This window comes from Amblyraja radiata, chromosome 14 (assembly GCF_010909765.2).
Source record: "Amblyraja radiata isolate CabotCenter1 chromosome 14, sAmbRad1.1.pri, whole genome shotgun sequence".
In the NCBI taxonomy this organism is placed as follows: Eukaryota; Metazoa; Chordata; class Chondrichthyes; order Rajiformes; family Rajidae; genus Amblyraja; species Amblyraja radiata.
Window position 1 is genome coordinate 10609040 of NC_045969.1, and position 17398 is coordinate 10626437.

The 17398-nt window shown below is 47.7% G+C and overlaps 1 protein-coding gene across 2 annotated transcripts in view; it reads right to left on the minus strand.

The window, feature by feature from the left end:
- Positions 1-17398, minus strand: part of dscam (DS cell adhesion molecule) — a 220777-nt gene that overhangs the window by 11967 nt on the left and 191412 nt on the right. For both annotated transcript variants that reach the window (XM_033032509.1, XM_033032510.1), the window contains 3 exons: positions 15479-15628; positions 7242-7439; positions 4733-5035 (listed from right to left, as the gene is read on the minus strand). In XM_033032509.1, coding sequence (XP_032888400.1) covers positions 4733-5035; positions 7242-7439; positions 15479-15628 — 651 coding nt within the window. The remainder of the gene's footprint in view (positions 1-4732; positions 5036-7241; positions 7440-15478; positions 15629-17398) is intronic.

A 17398-nucleotide genomic window follows, 5' to 3' on the forward strand; every position in this document is an offset into this window, starting at 1 on the left:
TAATTGCCTATGGTGTAAATTTTAAAAATTGTCCCTGGTGTGTGTGGGATGGTGTTCGTGTGCGGGGATCACTGGTCAGCACAGACTCGGTGGGCCGAAGGGCCTGTGCCTGCGCTGTGTCCCTGAACTAAACAATGGCTCTTCAGGGGCCAGGTTGAGAAAATCCCTCCTGGAAACATAAGAATTGGAACCTGGGCATGCAAGAAGAAGATTGACTGCAGCAGACCAGGACAACAAAGCCTCTGGCAGAGTTTGTACATTAGCACCGCAGTGCTGCTGGATAGTTGCTGATTTACTAAAGTAATTAGCTTGATTTAAATGCTTTCTTCTTGGCATTTCTTTCGGAGACGTGATCAGCTGGGGAGAAAGGAACAGCATCTAGCACATTTTGTAACTGAAAAGGAAAATGAGTAATGTAAGTCGGTGAAATATGCAGGTGCACATTTACCAGCTCGCGGCTAACGCTGCCAAATAACATACGATTGAGAATAAGTGTGGAGGAAACAACTGTAGAGGCTGGTTGAAATCAAAGGTAGACACAAAATGTTGGAGTAACTCAGTGGGACAGGCTGCATCTCTGGAGAGAAGGAATGGGTGTCGTTTCATGTCGAAACCCTTCTTCAGACTGATCAGATCAAACGTCACCCATTCCTTCTCTCCGGAGATGCTGCCTGTACTGCTGAGTTACTTCAGCATTATGTGTCTACGGTTGAGAATGACACATCTGAAAATCACAAACGACGTAGAAAATATCGTGACTCAGCAGGTCGGACAGCATCTATTGACCATCTGAAGAAGGGTTTCAACCAGAAACAACCTATTCCTTTTCTCCAGAGGTACTGACTGGCCCGCTGAGTTGCTCCAGATTTTTGTGTCTGTCTTCGGCTTAAACCAGTATCTGCAGTTTCTCCCTGCACATCAATGGGAATGTAGCTCTACAGGACCTTGGTTAGGCCACATCTAGAATTACTGCCGGGAATTTTGGTTGCCCCATTAGAGGAAGGATGTGGAGGTTTTGGCGAGGCTGTCGAGGAGGCTTATTAGAATGCGGATTAGACCATGATCCTATTGAATGGCGGTGCTGGCTCAAAGGGCCAAATGGCCTGCTCCTGCTATTGTCTATTGACTGTATTAGTTATGAGGATTTCATAAGTGATAGGAGCAGAATTAGGCCATTTGGCCCACCTTGAATGCCTGTGTTGAACATAATTTATTAATCTCAGTATTTCATTTTTTTAGTTGGCAGAGATAGATTTAACTAAAAGGTGCATTCAATAGGCAATGGACAATAGACAATAGACAATAGGTGCAGGAATGGGCCATTCGGCCCTTCGAGCCAGCACTGCCATTCATTGTGATCATTGCTGATCATCCACAATCAGTACCCCCCGTTCCTGCCTTTTCCTCATATTCCTTGACTCCGTTATCTTTAAGAGCTCTATCTAACTCTCTCTTGAAAGCATCCAGAGAATCGGCCTCCATTGCCTTCTGAGGCAGAGAATTCCACAGATTCACAACTCTCTGGGTGAAAACGTTTTTCCTCATCTCCATTCTAAATGGCCTACCCCTTATTCTTAAACTGTGGCCCCCTGGTTCTGGATGCCCCAACATCAGGAATATGCTTCTGCCTCTAGCGTGTCTAATCCCTCAATAATTTTATATGTTTCACGAATATCTCCTCTCATCCTTCTAAATTCCAGAGTATATCAACATAGCCGCTCCATTCTATCAACATATGACAGTCCCGCCATCCCAGGAATTAACCTCGTGAACCTACGCTGCACTCCCTCAATAGCAAGAATGTCCTTCCTCAAATTTGGAGACCAAAACATTTATACAACGTTTTTCCAGTGCAACATTGCAGTGGTCACCAAGGCTGGGTCTCACCGAGTTTCTGATTCTGAGGCAAAAGGGCAACTTAGTGGAGCCAGAGGCAGAACCGATGGTGCACTTGGCATTAATAGCATCTTGGCAAATCTCTTCTACACCCTCTCCAAAGCCTGCACATCCTTCCTGTAATATGGTGACCAGAACTGCACATCATACTCCAAATGCACCGTAACCAAACTTCTATCAAACTGCACCATGACTTCCTGATACTTATACTCTTATGATCAATGCTATGCTGTATATTTACGGTAAATATAGTTCAGTTTAGTTTGGTGATACAGCGTGCAAACCAACTCTTTGGCTCACTGAGCCCGTATGCTTGCTCTATCCCACACTAGGGGCAATTTACAGAAGCCAATTAACCTACAAACCTGCACATCTTTGCAGTGTGGGAGGAAACCGGAGCACCTGGAGAAAACCCACGTGGTCACAGGCACCGCACAGGCAGCAGCCGTAGTCAGGATCAAACCCGGATCTCTGGCGCCGTGAGGCAGCAATTCTACTGGTGCGCCACTGTGCCGCCCTCACCAGCACCAGGAGTGTGGTGGCATGGACATTGTTTTGGTTGAAATGCCACAAATGCAACAGAAAATATGTGTTTAAGATTTTTTCTACTCTCGGTAAAGATGTGGGCGTAGAGTTGCAGATTTTTTCTAGTCTGGGTAAGGATGAACATTGAATTCTCCCAATTTTGTGAGCCCTTGCTGTCTCCTCCCCTTCCTCAGACCTCGGGCTGTCTCCTCCCATCCCTCAGCCCTCGGCTTCCTCCTCCTCCTCCTTTTCCCTTTCTTCTCCCCGCCACCCCCCATCAGTCTGAAGAAGGGTTTCGGTCCGAAACGTTGCCTATTTCCTTTGCTCCATAGATGCTGCTGCACCCGCTGAGTTTCTCCAGCAATTTTGTGTACCAACAGAAAACATGGGCAGAAGTAGCCCAGGAAGGGTTAAGTAAGTGAGATTTAACTGTGGATTCTAAATATCAGGAGACATGCTGACTAATGACATGTGCGTGCCCGAGATATCCCCACTGCTCTGGGGACATTGATCCACAGAAAGAGCTATCATTAGTTTCACAGGCAGAGAACAGGATGCCTGAGGTGGGAGTTGTGTTTGCAGCCTCTGCTGCTTGGCTGGGTTTAACAGCACTAATATGACAACAGCAGAAAAAGGCTTCAGCAAAAGCAGACTATTCTTCACCTCTTTGCCTCTGGCAAGTCATACTGCTCTGAAATCTTCCACAAAAAAACTAAGTCTTTGGTTTAACTGAGTGGCTGCCTGCTAAATATTTAATTCCCATTAGGCTTATTGATCTGTTCCATTTGCTCAAAGCTTTCAGAGCGCTATTTATTTTGCCTTCAATTTGGCTTCGAATTGGGGGGCACGGCAGAGCTTGGTGCTTGAGTTTAGTTTCGTTCAGAGATACAGCGCGGAAACAGGCCCTTCGGCCCATCCAGCCCGTGCTGTCCAGCGATTCCCGCACACTGTCACCATCCTACGCACACGAGGGTGCAAAGTGAGTTCAAATCCCACCGAGGATGCTTGAAAAATTAAAATTAAAATAATTAATTGAATTGAAAACAATATACTATTAATATAGTAGTTTGTATTATGTAGTCTGTAAGCATAGAAACATAGAAAATAGGTGCAAGAGGAGGCCATTTGGCCCTTCGAGTCAGCACCGCCATTCATTGTGATCATGACTGATCATCCACAACCAGTACTCCTGCCTTCTCCCCATATCCCTTGATCCCTAGCCACTCGAGCTCTATCTAACTATCTTTTAATTTCATCCAGTGAATTGGCATCTACTGCCTTCTGTGGCAGAATTGGCCTCTACTGCCTTCTGTGGCATGAAACAACTGGATTGGCATATCACCCTATTTGATCCATTGGTGTCTTTCATGGTATGGTATGTTATTTGTTACAAGTACTGTACTGAGGTACAGCGAAATTCATTTTTGTACACAGTTCAGTACAAGTATCACTCTACATAAGCACTTAGATACATCTTAGAAAAGCATCTCAGATACAGTACAAGTGTATAGCAGTAGTACACTGAGACAGTATACAGAGCCGCCAGTTAGGCACCATTTTCAAGCCCCAGTTGTTGTAAGTACAGGGATCTTGGCCTGACCATGAAGGTCTGATTGAAAGGGATGAAAATCTACATGTCCTACATCGACTGGCCTATACATGGCTCCAAACCCAATTGTGGTGATTGTATATTAACTACCATTACATATCCTTAATCTTAAGTTACATTGTGGCTCATACCTCTGTATTTCTCTAGTTTACTAGATCAACCCAGTTCACCAAACGTTCACTATGGATTATAGCCAATTCACACCCGGTTCACCATGATTCACACCAAGTTCACAACCAGTTCACCATGATTCACACCTGTTCACAACCAGTTCACCATGGTCACACCTGTTCACAACCAGTTCACCATGGTTCACAACTAGTTCACCATGATTCACACCCAGTTCACCATGATTCACACCCAGTTCATTGTAGATCACTGTGATTCTCACCCAGCTCACAACTAACTCACACATGGTTCACACCCAGTTCATCATAGGTCACACACAGTAGACAATATTCACTATAGTTCACACCTAGATTGCCACTTGTTCACAACTGGGAAACAGAACCACACTCACCACCACATTATAAGAGATGAGGTGCAGTCCCAACTCTACCCTTCCAGAGCTGTATTTGGAGGTCAGTTTGAAGCCTACACCATGCCCGAAGGATAGGCTGAAATATCTGCCTCCTCTGAGCCATCTCTGAACATTGGGGGACAATGAGCTATTTGGGATACTCTCCCATGACAACTGCCTACCTGGTCGGTGTGCTTTTGGGACAGCCATGTTTGCCACCCTCCCAGCGTCCTGAGGTTTCGGCGGTGACGCAGTGAATCTGCAGATGCCCGATTCGGAGGGAGTACTGGACGTGAGGCTGTCCGTGTACTCGTTGGTCCCTGCTGTCAGCTGCTCCGAGGACGTGTCCGATATGAAGCATTCCGTGATTGTAAACTTGGCGTGCCGCAACTGCTCCTCCATCTTGGCGTGCTCGTAGGCCCGTGCCAGCTCCTCGTACGTGGAGGAGGCACTCTCCGTGGAGACCATGCTACTCCGAGCTCTGTCTAACGGGGAGAAACACAGCGCAGATCAAGCACCAAGTATGCACGCACTGCCCAATATCACGTTTTCGCCAAAAACACGAAGAACAAACAAGAAGCAAGGCCAGACTATTATGGTGGCGCTGTGGAATTCATTGTCACGGAAGGCTGTGGAGGCCAAAGTCAGTGGATACTTTTAAGGCAGAGATAGATAGATTCTCGATTAGCATGGGTGTCAGGGGTTACGGAGAGAAGGCAGGAGAATGGGGTTAGGAGGGAGAAATAGATCAGCCATGATTGAATGGCGGAGTAGACTTGATGGGCTGAATGGCCTAATTCTACTCCTATCACTTATGACCTTATGAGGCTACTCTGCAATCTTGCACAAGAACACCGATCTGATGCTACAGCGTACTATTACAGTGTGGAAACAGGCCCATCGGCTCAACTTGCACACACCGATCAACATGCCCCATCTACACTAGTCCCACCTACCTGTGTTTGGCCCATATCACTCTAAACCTATCCTATCCATGTACCTGTCTAAATGTTCCTTAAACGTTGTGATAGTACCTGCCTCAACTACCTCCTCTGGCAGCTCGTTCCGCATACCCACCACCATTTGTGTATAAAAAGCTACCCCTCAGGTACCTATTAAATCTTTTCCCCCTCACATTAAACCTGTGCCCTCTGGTTCTCGATTCCCCTACTCTGGGCAAGAGACTCTGTGCATCTACCTGATCTATTCCTCGCAGGATTTTGCACACTTCCTCATCCTCCTGCGCTCCAACAAATAGAATCCCTGCAGCTCAGGCCCTTCACTGCTGACAACATCCTTGTAAGTCTTCCCTGCACCCTTTTCCAGCTTGACAGTATCTTTCCCATAATATTCCTGGCCGGCAGCATTCAGAACTCCATTAATACATTGAAATGATTCATAATTGGTGCACATTGGTATTAGAACATAGAACAATACTGCACAGGATTTGGCCCTTTGGCCCACAGTGTCTGCACAGAACATCATGCCAAGACCAACTCTTCTCTGCCTACACATAATCCATATCCTTCCATTCCCTGCATATCCAGAAGTCTCTATCGTATCTGCCTCAACCACCACCCCCGGCAGCACGTTCCAGGCACTCACCACCCTCTGTGTAAAAGAAATTGACCCGCACATCTCCTTTAAACTTTAAACTCCTCTCACCTTAAACCTATGCCCTCTGGTATTTGATATTTCCATCTTGGCGAAAAAAGATTCTGACTGTCTACCCTATCTCTGCCTCCCAGAATGTTATGTCCTTCTACCGGGCGTTGCAGAAAAGGCAATCCAAGCCTGTCTGACCTCTCCTTGTAGCTAATACCCTGTAATCCAGGCATCGTTCTGGTAAACCTCCTCTTCCCTCTGCCTCAACCCAGCCTGACGAGCCAGCTGTGCCTGTGCAGATCCATTGCTGGGGCCTGACCTCGAGTAGGCCGTGTCTGTGAACGACGTAAAAAGATGGAGACGAGAAGGAATTTCTTCTCCCAGAGTTGCAAATCTTTCGGTTTTTCTACCAGTGAGAGCTGCAGAGGTTAAATTATTAAATATGTTCAAGGCAGAGATAAATAGATTTTTGGGCCGCAGGAAAACCAATGATTTGGGGAACAGGCAAGAAAATGGAGGCCAAGATCAGATCAGCCTTGGCCTTTCGTGTTAACCAGCATCCGCAGCTCCACTGATCATATTGAATGGCGGTGCAGGCTTGAAGGGCCGAATGGCCTCCTCCTGCACCTATTTTCTATGTTTCTATGAAATCTCCTCAAGGTATGCCTGCTTTGAGAGGGGAGCTTCTCCTCTCCTCTTTGTCGGGGGTTTTGTGAGACCCTCCCTCACTGCTCTGTGATTCCTGCTGCTTTCCAGGTCCTTCAGAGATGCTGCCTGCCTTTTGGCAACAGTTCCCTGTTTCTATCATTCTTTTATGATTCCTCCACATAATTGATGTCTGTTGCCAAGGGTGACCTCCAAGGAAAGTTTTCTGCCCTCTAATAGGCCTTCCTCAGGGTTGCACCCAAACCTTTGCCTTCAACTCCAGGCAAAGCCCCGATAGTGCTTTAACATTCCTCAGTTCATAAGTCATAGGAGGAAAATAACGCCATTCATCCCATCGAGTCTACTCCGCCATTCAATCAGAATGGCTGGTCCATCTTGCCACGCTCCAGTGACACCACCCTCTTGACTAAAGAAATGTACCTGTGTCCTGGGAAGGGCTGACGCTGTAGCTATCGCTCTCTTTGTCGACCGATCCCGCCACTTGTGGAGCTGGCATCCTCCAGTCGGTGGTCAGAGTGTGGGCAGACATAGTGGGGTGGGGTCTGTTCAACGTCCACTGGCTGGAATAGCGGTTGCGGGCCGACGGCGCCCCTTTCGCGTTCCTGCGGGCGGTGGGATCTGCAGACCATAAAGAGCCCATTAAAATGGTGGCCAAAATGGCCGACAGGAGATTCATGTCATGGCGTCCAGGACCAGCGAGGGCTTTGGGAGCCTGGATGTCCCAATGCAGTGGACTTAAGGAAGACACAAAGTGCTGAAGTAACTCAACGGTTCAGGCAGCATCCCCGGAGAACATGGATTTCGGTTTGGAGCCCACCTTCAAACTTCATGCAATTACGTATTGAATCTTTTTCTTTTACCCTCAGCAATAGTCCTGAGGGTAGTACTCACCCTGTTTTACTATTATTTTTACATCTCCAGCCCTGCCCACTCCCAAGATCCCGTTACCAATCCTTCGGTCGCTGACAGCAGAGCCACTCCCCCCTCCCCTACAGACCCTATGTGGAGTGGCGGTGCTCCTTGCCCTCTGGACCCTGTTTACAAGGGACGCTCTATTGGTCCCTCCACCCTCAACAAGAACAACGCGGCTCTTGGTCTTGTCGTCCTTCTCCAGGCCGTCCAAGAAGGTCCTGAGCTGACGCCAGTCGTTCCCCTTCACCCCCTGTACCCATTGCCCCTCCTCTTCCTTCTGAGGATGAGGTTCAGCCAGAGGGTGAGCCCGTGTAAGTTTGGCCACCAGAGGGAGGCCAGTCTGGGCCGATGTCGGGCTCCTACGGTGGCCTGGGTGAACTCGCGGATTTCCTCCACTGGATTGAGTGGAGTGGCATCGAGAACATCCATTGACTCATTGTTCGAGGAGTCCCCTACCACCTGGAGTCACCATCCCCATCCCCGGACAACTACTCTCCCTGTAGTAGTTGGGGGGAGAATAGTAGCCTCTCCCTACACTAGGGAATATGCTTTAGGGGCCTAGTAGCCTCTACTGAAGAGATTAGGGCATAAGAATATAACAAGCACCCTGCACACACTGTCCTATTCAGCCTGACCGTTGTCACTGAAAGCACCATTGTTGAACACTTGCTACGTTTCTTAGCAAATGTCCAAGCGGCACGGTGGTGCAGAGGTAGAGTTGCTGCCTTGCAGTGCCAGGGACCCGGGTTCGATCCTGACTACGGGTGCTGTGTGCACGTTCTCCCCGTGACCTGCGTGGGTTTTCTCCGAGATCTTCGGTTTATAGGTCAGTTGACTTGGTATAAATACATTGTCCCGAATGTATGTAGGATGGTTTCAATGAGCGGGGTGACATTTCGGGTCTGACGAAGGGTCTCGCCCCAAAACGTCACCCATTTCATCTCTCCAGAGATGCTGCCTGTCCTGCTGAGTTACTCCAGCAAGATGTGTCTATCTCGGGTTTGTAGACTATTTGGCTTCGGTCAAAAATGGGAAATTTTCCCTATCGTGTAGGATAGAGCTAGTATACGGGGTGATCGCTGGTCGGTGCGGTCTCGGTGGGCTGAAGATGCCTGTTTCCGCGCTGTATTTCTAAAACTAAAAGCTTGCTCAGGACCACTGCACACGGATGTGCTTGTGTCGATGAACATATATCAGAGTGTGCCGCGGCCTAAAGGGGGATCCGTTGAGTCAGCGGAAAGTGGCGCCATGTCCCTCTAAACCTGTAGGGATCTGTATGTATGGGTTTGGCAGGCTAGGGTTTCATTCCTTGGTGCACTGGTGGATGAGGAATAATCTTACAGAGGTGTATAAGGTCATGAGGGGAATAGATAGGGTGAATCCATGGAGTCTTTTATCTAGAATAGGTGAATCAAGAACCAGAGGACATAGGTTTAATGTGCAAGGCCAGAACGGGGTACTGATTGTGGATGATCAGCCATGATCATATTGAATGGCGGTGCTGGCTCGAAGGGCCGAATGGCCGACTCCTGCTATTTTCTATGTTTTTTCTATGTTTCTAGTAGGTCAAAACCTCCATTCTCTTTCTTCTCCTCTCTCTCTCTCACTCTCTCTCTCTCTCACTCTCTCTGCTTCTTAACAAAGCCAACACTTTGTTTCTATGTTTCTAGGAGAAAGATTTAATTGGAACCTGAGACACGGAGGGTAGTGGGTATATGGAACGAGCTGCCAGAGGAAGTCAAGGCAGGTCCTACAACACGATTTAAAGACATGCTGTATGACTCTACTTCCAGTTGCAAGGTGAGGAAGGCAGAAAGTGTGGAGGGGATGTCTATGATAAGGCCTGGTCTGACCTTGGGTTGTAGGCAGGAACTGCAGATGCTGGTTTACACCGAAGATAGACACAAAATGCTGAAATAACTCAGCAGGACAGGCAGCATCTCTGGAGAGAAGGAATGGGTGACGTTTCGGGTCGAGACCCTTCTTCAGAACTCGACCCCCGAAACGCTCTCCAGAGATGCTGCCCGTCCCGCTGAGTTACACCAGCATTTTGTGTCCATCTTGGAAATGTATACGAGATAAAGACACACGTCCACTGTGATTCCTCTTGGCAATGGACTCAAGAGCATGTCTTTGGGGTGTCGTAAGGAACCCGCGTAATCCTATCAAGAACGTGCAAACTCTTATAGACAGCACTCACAAGGTGGGACTGAACCCTGAGCTTATGGAGTGGTCAGGCAGCAGCACTACCTGCTGCCCGTAACCTTTTATCCAGGGAATCAGTTCAGCGAGTCGTCTTGAACTGCCTCTGGTTTGTAGTTCCTCAACAGTTTCTCTGCAAGACGCATAAAATTTCATGAAAAGGACTCAGTTATTTTCTGCAGTGTTCTGAATTATTTACGTGCATTTAAATAACCCGCAGTGATTACAATTTAAAACCATGCGGGCAATTCCAAGCACTGATCAGCACAAACTGATCCTTTTGCTTGAGGCTGCCATGACAACATGTAAAATTAAAATCACTGCAAAATTAGTCCCCTCCCCCCTCTCTCTGTGTGTGCTGGAAATTACTTTTCAGAAGTTTTACACGATCGAAGAGCCCCTGGTGCTGTTGAACGAAGCTAATTGTATCAAATGGCTGGATAGTGCTGTGCACATCAAAACTCCGACTGTACATGTGCAGTGCAGAGATAAAGTTGGGAGTGTAAACAAAGGAGTGGAACATCAAATGGAAGAGATTCTCTTTGAGAGGGGAGCTGACGGAGGAAGAGAAAGCAATTCAAGTCACAGCAGCGCTGAGAGGTGCTGATGATGCTGATGTGGGAAGACTGTTTGAAACTAAGATGCATCAAATTACAGTGCAAAAAAATAACCAAGTTGCTTCTGCCCTGTAGGTTGAGGAAACTACTGGTGAAAACAACTGATGCATATTCAAACATGGACACACGCACACGCATGCACGCATGTGGGTGCATGAATGCACACTCACAGACGTACACTTATCATCACCAGGCATACAGAGATGGACACGGGACGGCACGGTGGCGCAGCATTTGAGTTGCTGTTTTATCGCGACAGGGACACGGGTTCGATCCCGACTGCGGGTGTTGTCTGTACGTTCACCTTGTGGCAGCGTGGGTTTTCTCCGGGTGCTCCGGTTTCCTCCCACACCCCAAAGACGTGTGGATTTGTAAGTTAATTGGCCCTCTGCACATTGCCCCTGGTGTGTAGGGATGTGGACGCAAAGTGGGATAATATGGAACTGGTGTGAATGGGTGAATGATGGTCAGTGCGGACATCGATGGGCCAAAGGAGCCGTTTCCATGATGTATCTCCAAGCTAAACTAAACTGGAAAATGCTGGTGTGGATGAAGGTCATTTCTCTGTTTACATGGCTGAGGGCAGGTGTCTTTTGGCTGTCATTGATTAGAGGATATGTTAATGTGGATCTGAAGAGAGAATACTTCCTTATTTTTGTTTTAGAATGACAGCATGGAAACAGGCCCTTCGGCCCACCGAGCCTGCATCGTACACAAACACTATCCTACAAACTGAAGTCAGTTAAAAGCTGTTCATCTTTGTGGGAGGAAACCGGAGCACCCGGGGTAAACCCACACGGTCATCAGGTATTAAGTGATAGGAGCAGGATTAGTCCATTCAAACATAACTGGTCTAACTCTCTATCCTAGCCCCATTCTCCTGCCTTCTCCCCACAGGGAGAACGTGCAAACTCCGTACAGACAGCACCCGTAGTCAGGATCGAACCCGGGTCTCTGGCACTGTAAGGCAGCAACTCAACCGCTGCGCCACCGTGCTGCCGCGGTTAGACGCGACACTGAATGTTGGGCGGCGTGTTTGTGCAGACTTGCTCGTTTGAGAGGAAGGGAGTTATAGGCTCGGTTTTAAAAATCAACCCGCACATGATGCAAATTATTCACTGAAAATTGCTGCAGCTTCCTCCCTCTCGCTCTACCTCCCCCCCCGCCCGCCCGCATCCTCCCCGGGACAGTGAGAATGAATTACGAGTTGCAATGGTCTAATGCCATTGATCACACAGCTACCTCCAGCAAGGCAGAGCGTGCACGTCGGAACATTAATCTTGTGAGTTGCAAATGTGGGAAGCCATCAATCCTCAACTTGTACTTCCCTGCGGAGGTTTCCCATTCATCGGCGGCGCGATAGAAGCCTGTTGCTGGAGTTCTAGCAGCACTTGTGTTACCATGCAGTGGGCGGTAGACTCAAAATGCTGGAGTAACTCAGCGGGACAGGCAGCATCTCTGGACAGAAGGAATGGATGACGTTTTTTGGATCGAGACCCTTCTTCAGACTGAACCGTTACCATGCGGTGGCTGGTGAGCTTGGGCGCAAAATACCCGGAGAGAGCACGGCTTTCTCTGCCTGTGAATCACCGAGGATGTGAACGGCGCTATGCGAATGCTGGTTTTTCCCCTCTGCTGCTGCGTTCTATTAGAGTCGTTATCAGAATGTCGCCTGGATTAGCAGGTATTAGCTATAAGTAGAGGTCGGACAAATATAGAGTCATAGACAGGCCCCTCGGCCCAACTTGCCCATGCTGACCAACATGCCCTGGTCCCACCTATCCATAGAGGCCCATATCCCTCTAAACCTATTCTATCCATGTACCTGTCCAAATGTTTTTTAAACATTATGATAGTACCTGCCTCAACTACCTCCTCTGGCAGCTCGTTTTATATACCTACCGCCCTTTGTGTAAAAAAGGTGCCTCTCGGGTTCCTATTAAATCTTTCCTCTCACACCTTAAAGATTTGTACTCTGGGTCTTGATTTCCCTACTCAGTGCAAATGACTCTGTGCCATTACCCGATCTATTCCTCTCATGATCTTAATACACCTCTACAAGATCAGTCCTCATACTCCTGTGCTCCAAGGAATAAAGTCCTAGCCCGCTCAACCTCTCCCTATAACTCAGGGCCTCGAGTCCTGTCAACATCCTCGTAAACCTTCTCTGCACTCTTTCCAGCTTAACAACATCTGAACTTTTTGACTGCGTCTTTGATTTCATCCACAAGGAAAAGAAAGAACTTGCATTTGTATAGCACCTTTCATAGAAACATAGAAAATAGGTGCAGCAGTAGGCCATTCGGCCCTTCGAGCCTGCACCGCCATTCAATATGATCATGGCTGATCATCCAACTCAGTATCCCATATCTGCCTTCTCTCCATACCCCCTGATCCCTTTAGCCACATCTAACTCCCTCTTAAATATAGCCAATCAACTGGCCTCAACTACCTTCTGTGGCAGAGAATTCCACAGATTCACCACTCTCTGTGTAAAAAATTATTTTCTCATCTCGGTCCTAAAATACTTCCCTCTTATCCTTAAACTGTGACCCCTTGTTCTGGACTTCCCCAACATCGGGAATAATCTTCCTGCATCTAGCCTGTCCAACCCCTTAAGAATGTTTCACTTTCACATTCTCAGTAAGACGCAGAGTGCTTTTGAGGTAAGCAAAACATTTTTTACAGTTATTATAGTAATAACATGGAAAATGTAACCTTTTGGCAGCAATAAAATCCCACAAACAGCAATGAAATAAATGACCACGTAATCTACTCAAGTGTTGTCGAGTGAAATGCAATTATTGCCTTGGACATCGTGGAGTGTTCTAAAGTACGATTTTTAATTTAGCGGAAACAGGCCCTTTGGCCCACTGATTCTGCACCGACCAGCGATACCCGCACATGAACACTATCCTACACGCACTAGGGAGAATTTTACATTCATACCAAGCCAATTAACCTACAAAATTGTACGTCTTTGGAGCGTTGGAGGAAACCGAAGATCTTGGAGAAAACCCACGCAGTCACAGGGAGAACGTGCAAACTCCGTACAGACAAGCACCCGTAGTCGAGATCGAGATCGAACCTGGGGCTCTGGCGCTGTGAGGCAGCAACTCTACCACTGCGTCACCATACCGCCCTTGGGGAGGCCAGCTGTAGACCATTGGTGCAAAGCGAGTTCAAACCCCACAGTGGCTGCTTGAAAATTAAAATTAATTAATTGAATTGAAAACAATATACTATTCTCAGTAACACCCTATTTGGTCCATTGCTGTCCTTACATTTATGCCAAAACAATTAACCTACTGTACATTTTTGGAGTGTGAGAGGAAACTGAAGATTTCACAGAAAACCCACGCAGGTCACGGGGAGAATGTATAAACTCTGTACAAACTGCACCCGTAGTCGGGATCGAATCTGGGTCTCTGGCACCATTAGAGCTGTAAGGCAGCAACTCTACCGCTGCGCAACCATGCCACCCTAGTTCAATTTGATTCTGTTAATGTTTGATTAATTGGTGTGAAGATGGGGAGGGAAATGATTCCATGGACTGATTAAAAACAGATCTCATGATTAGAGTCAAATTTATTTGTCTTAATCGTTTGAATTAGTTTTTCATTGATTTCATGGATGTAGGTCTCAGGTGAATTTGGCATGCAAGTTTCAATTAAGACTGAAGTTAATTGAACCGAGAATTATTTAGAGTCGTAGAAGTAGACAGTAAGATGATGATGGCTCGTTGGCCCACGGAGTCCATGCACCCACAACTCACTCATTTCATTTTATTCTCCCCACATTCCCTTTAACAAAACCAGGTTCTACCACTCACCTACACGAGAGGTCATTTGCGTTAGGCATTTAACCTACCAACCCCACGTATCTTTGAGGGGTGGGTGGAAAGTAGAGCACCCAGAGGAAACCCAAACAGTCCTGGGGCGAATGTTCAAACTCCGCACCGAGGTCAGGTCTGAAATTGGTTTGTTGGAACAGCGAGGCGATGGTATGTATTAATTCGCAAAGTCACTCAGAAGGATCATCAGGAATGCAGTGGTTCGTGGAGATTCATTATGTCAGAGAGGACTCTCAATGAACTTCTACAGCAGAGAGAGTATTGACCCGTTGGATCACGGCCTGGTTCGGCAACTTGAATGCCCAAGAGTGAAGAAGACTACGAAAAGGTTGTGAACACTGCCCAGTCTATCGCAGATGGGTACTGACCTCCCCACCATCAAGGGATCTACAGGCCTCTACTCGCTGGAGTTTAGAAGGTTAAGGGGGGACCTCATTGAAACTTACAGAATAATGAAAGGCATAGATAGAGTGGATGTGGAGAGGATGTTTCCACTGGTAGGAGAGTCTCGGACCAGAATTAAAAGGCGCTCTTTTAGAAAGGAGGTGAGGAGGAACTTCTTTAGTCAGAGGTTAGTTAGTCTGTGGAACTCATTGCCACAGAGGGCTGTGGAGGCTGTCAGTGTATATGTTTAAGGCAGAGATAGACAAATTCTTGATTAGAACGGGTGTCAAGGGTTATGGGGCGAAGGCAGGAAAATGGGATTAGGAGGCAGAGATCAGCCACGATTGAATGGCGCAGTGGATTCGATGGGCCGAATGGCCTAATTCTATTCCTATTACTCGTGCACTTGTGAGTCGCTGCCTCAAAAAGGAAGCCAGCAGAGTACTATGTTTACATATTCTGTTGTGCTGCTGCAGGTAAGGATTTTGTTGTTGTTGCTGGGGCATATGACAATAAAACACTCTTGACCTTTGACTAGATGAGGGGGGAATTTGAGCAGGTTGTCTCAGGTGCCAAATCAGAGAGAACAACTGGATTGGAAGAATGCTGCTGGATCCAGATTGGAACTCTCAGTTCCAGGCGTGGACTCCTCTACATCAGCGAGGCCAAGTGCAGGCACAAATACTCACTGGTTCCTGGCCGAGCGTCTGACACGTCCACCAGTGGCCCGGTGGCCTGTGAGACCGAATGGTAGTGCACAGTGTGTGTCGCTGTCAGCGATTTCTGCTTCACAGCTTCACCAAAGTCAGAGTCCGTCAGTAGCACAGTGGATCGGTCATCTGCAAAGCAGCAAGGGAATACCATCGTAAACGTCACACACTATAGAGTCAAACAATCATTCATCACGGAAGCTAGGGTGGTAACGGTGGCGCAGCGGCAGAGTTGCTGCCTTACCGCGCCAGAGACCCGGGTTCGATCCAGACCACATGTGCTGCCTGCACATTCTCCCCGTGACCGCGTGGGTTTTCTCCGGGTGCTTCAGTTTCCTGGCTCGAAGGGCCGATGGCCTCCTCCTGCACCTATTTTCTATGTTTCCTCCCACACTTCAAATACGTACAGGTTTGTAGGTTATTTGGCATCTGTAAGTTGTCCCTGTTATGTAGGACAACGCTCCAGAACCAGGGGCCACAGTTTAAAAATAAGGAGTAAGCCATTTAGAACGGAGACGAGGAAACACTTTTCCTCACAGAGTGGTGAGTCTGTGGAATTCTCTGCCTCAGAGGGCGGTGGAGGTAGGTTCTCTGGATGCTTTCAAGAGAGAGCTAGATAGGGCTCTGCAAAATAGCGGAGTCAGGGGATATGGGGAGAAGGCAGGAACAGGGTACTGATTGGGGCTGATCAGCCATGATCACCTTGAATGGCGGTGCTGGCTCGAAGGGCCAAATGGCCTACTCCTGCACCTATTGTCTATTGTAAGGGGTGATCGCTGGTAGATGCGGACATGGTGGGCTGAAGGGCTTGTTGCCACGCTGTATCTCTAAAGTCTAAAAGAAACTGGCCATTCGGCCCATTGAATCCATGCTCCCCATCAAGCACCCAAGTACACTAATCCCACACTAAACCACATTCCCATCAACTCCCCCCAGATTCTACCACTCGCTATTCATTGGGGGGCAATTTACCTGTCAACCTGCACATCTTTGGGATGCAGGTGGAAACCAGACCACCCAAAGGATCACAGAGAGACATAAAAAGTTGATAGAGACAATGCCAGAGATCAGGATTGAACCTGGGTGGCTGTAGCTGTGAGGCAACACCTCTCAAGAATGATTACATCAATGAGTGGGTTAGCATATGATGAGCGTTTGACAGCACTGGGCCTCCACTCGCTGGAGTTTAGGAGGTTGAGGGGGGGACCTCATTGAAACTTACGGAATAATGAAATGCATAGATAGAGTGGATGTGGAAAGGATGTTTCCACTGGTGGGAGAGTGTAGGACCAGAGGTCATAGTCTCAGAATTAAAGGGCGCTCTTTTAGAAGGGAGGTGAGGAGGAACTTCTTTAGTCAGAGGGTAGTTAATCTGTGGAACTCGTTGCCACAGAGGGTTGTGGAGGCCAAGTCAGTGGATATTTTTAAGGAAGTGACAGACACGTTCTGGATTAGAACGGGTGTTAAGGGTTATGGGGAGAAGGCAGTAAAATGGGAATAGGAGGCAGCGATCAGCCATAGTTGAATGAAGGCGTAGACTCGATGGGCCGAATGGCCTAACTTTACTCCTATAACTTGTGAACATGTGAACTCCTTGCTATGCCACCACTCACTTTGAGTAAGTAATTAATAAAACTCAGTTTACGGTATATTAGTTTAGTTTAGTTTAAACACACAGCTTGGAAACAGGATCTGCAGCCCACTGAGTCCGCACTGCATGTCTTTGGAGTGTGGGAGGAATTCGGAGCACCCGGAGAAAACCCATGAGTTCACAGGGAGAACGTACAAAGCTCTGTACAAACAGCACCAGCGGTCAGGATCGAACCCGGGGTCCCTGGCGCTGTAAGGCAGCATCTCTACCGCTGCGCAACCGTGACGTTTATATATTTGCTTCATCAG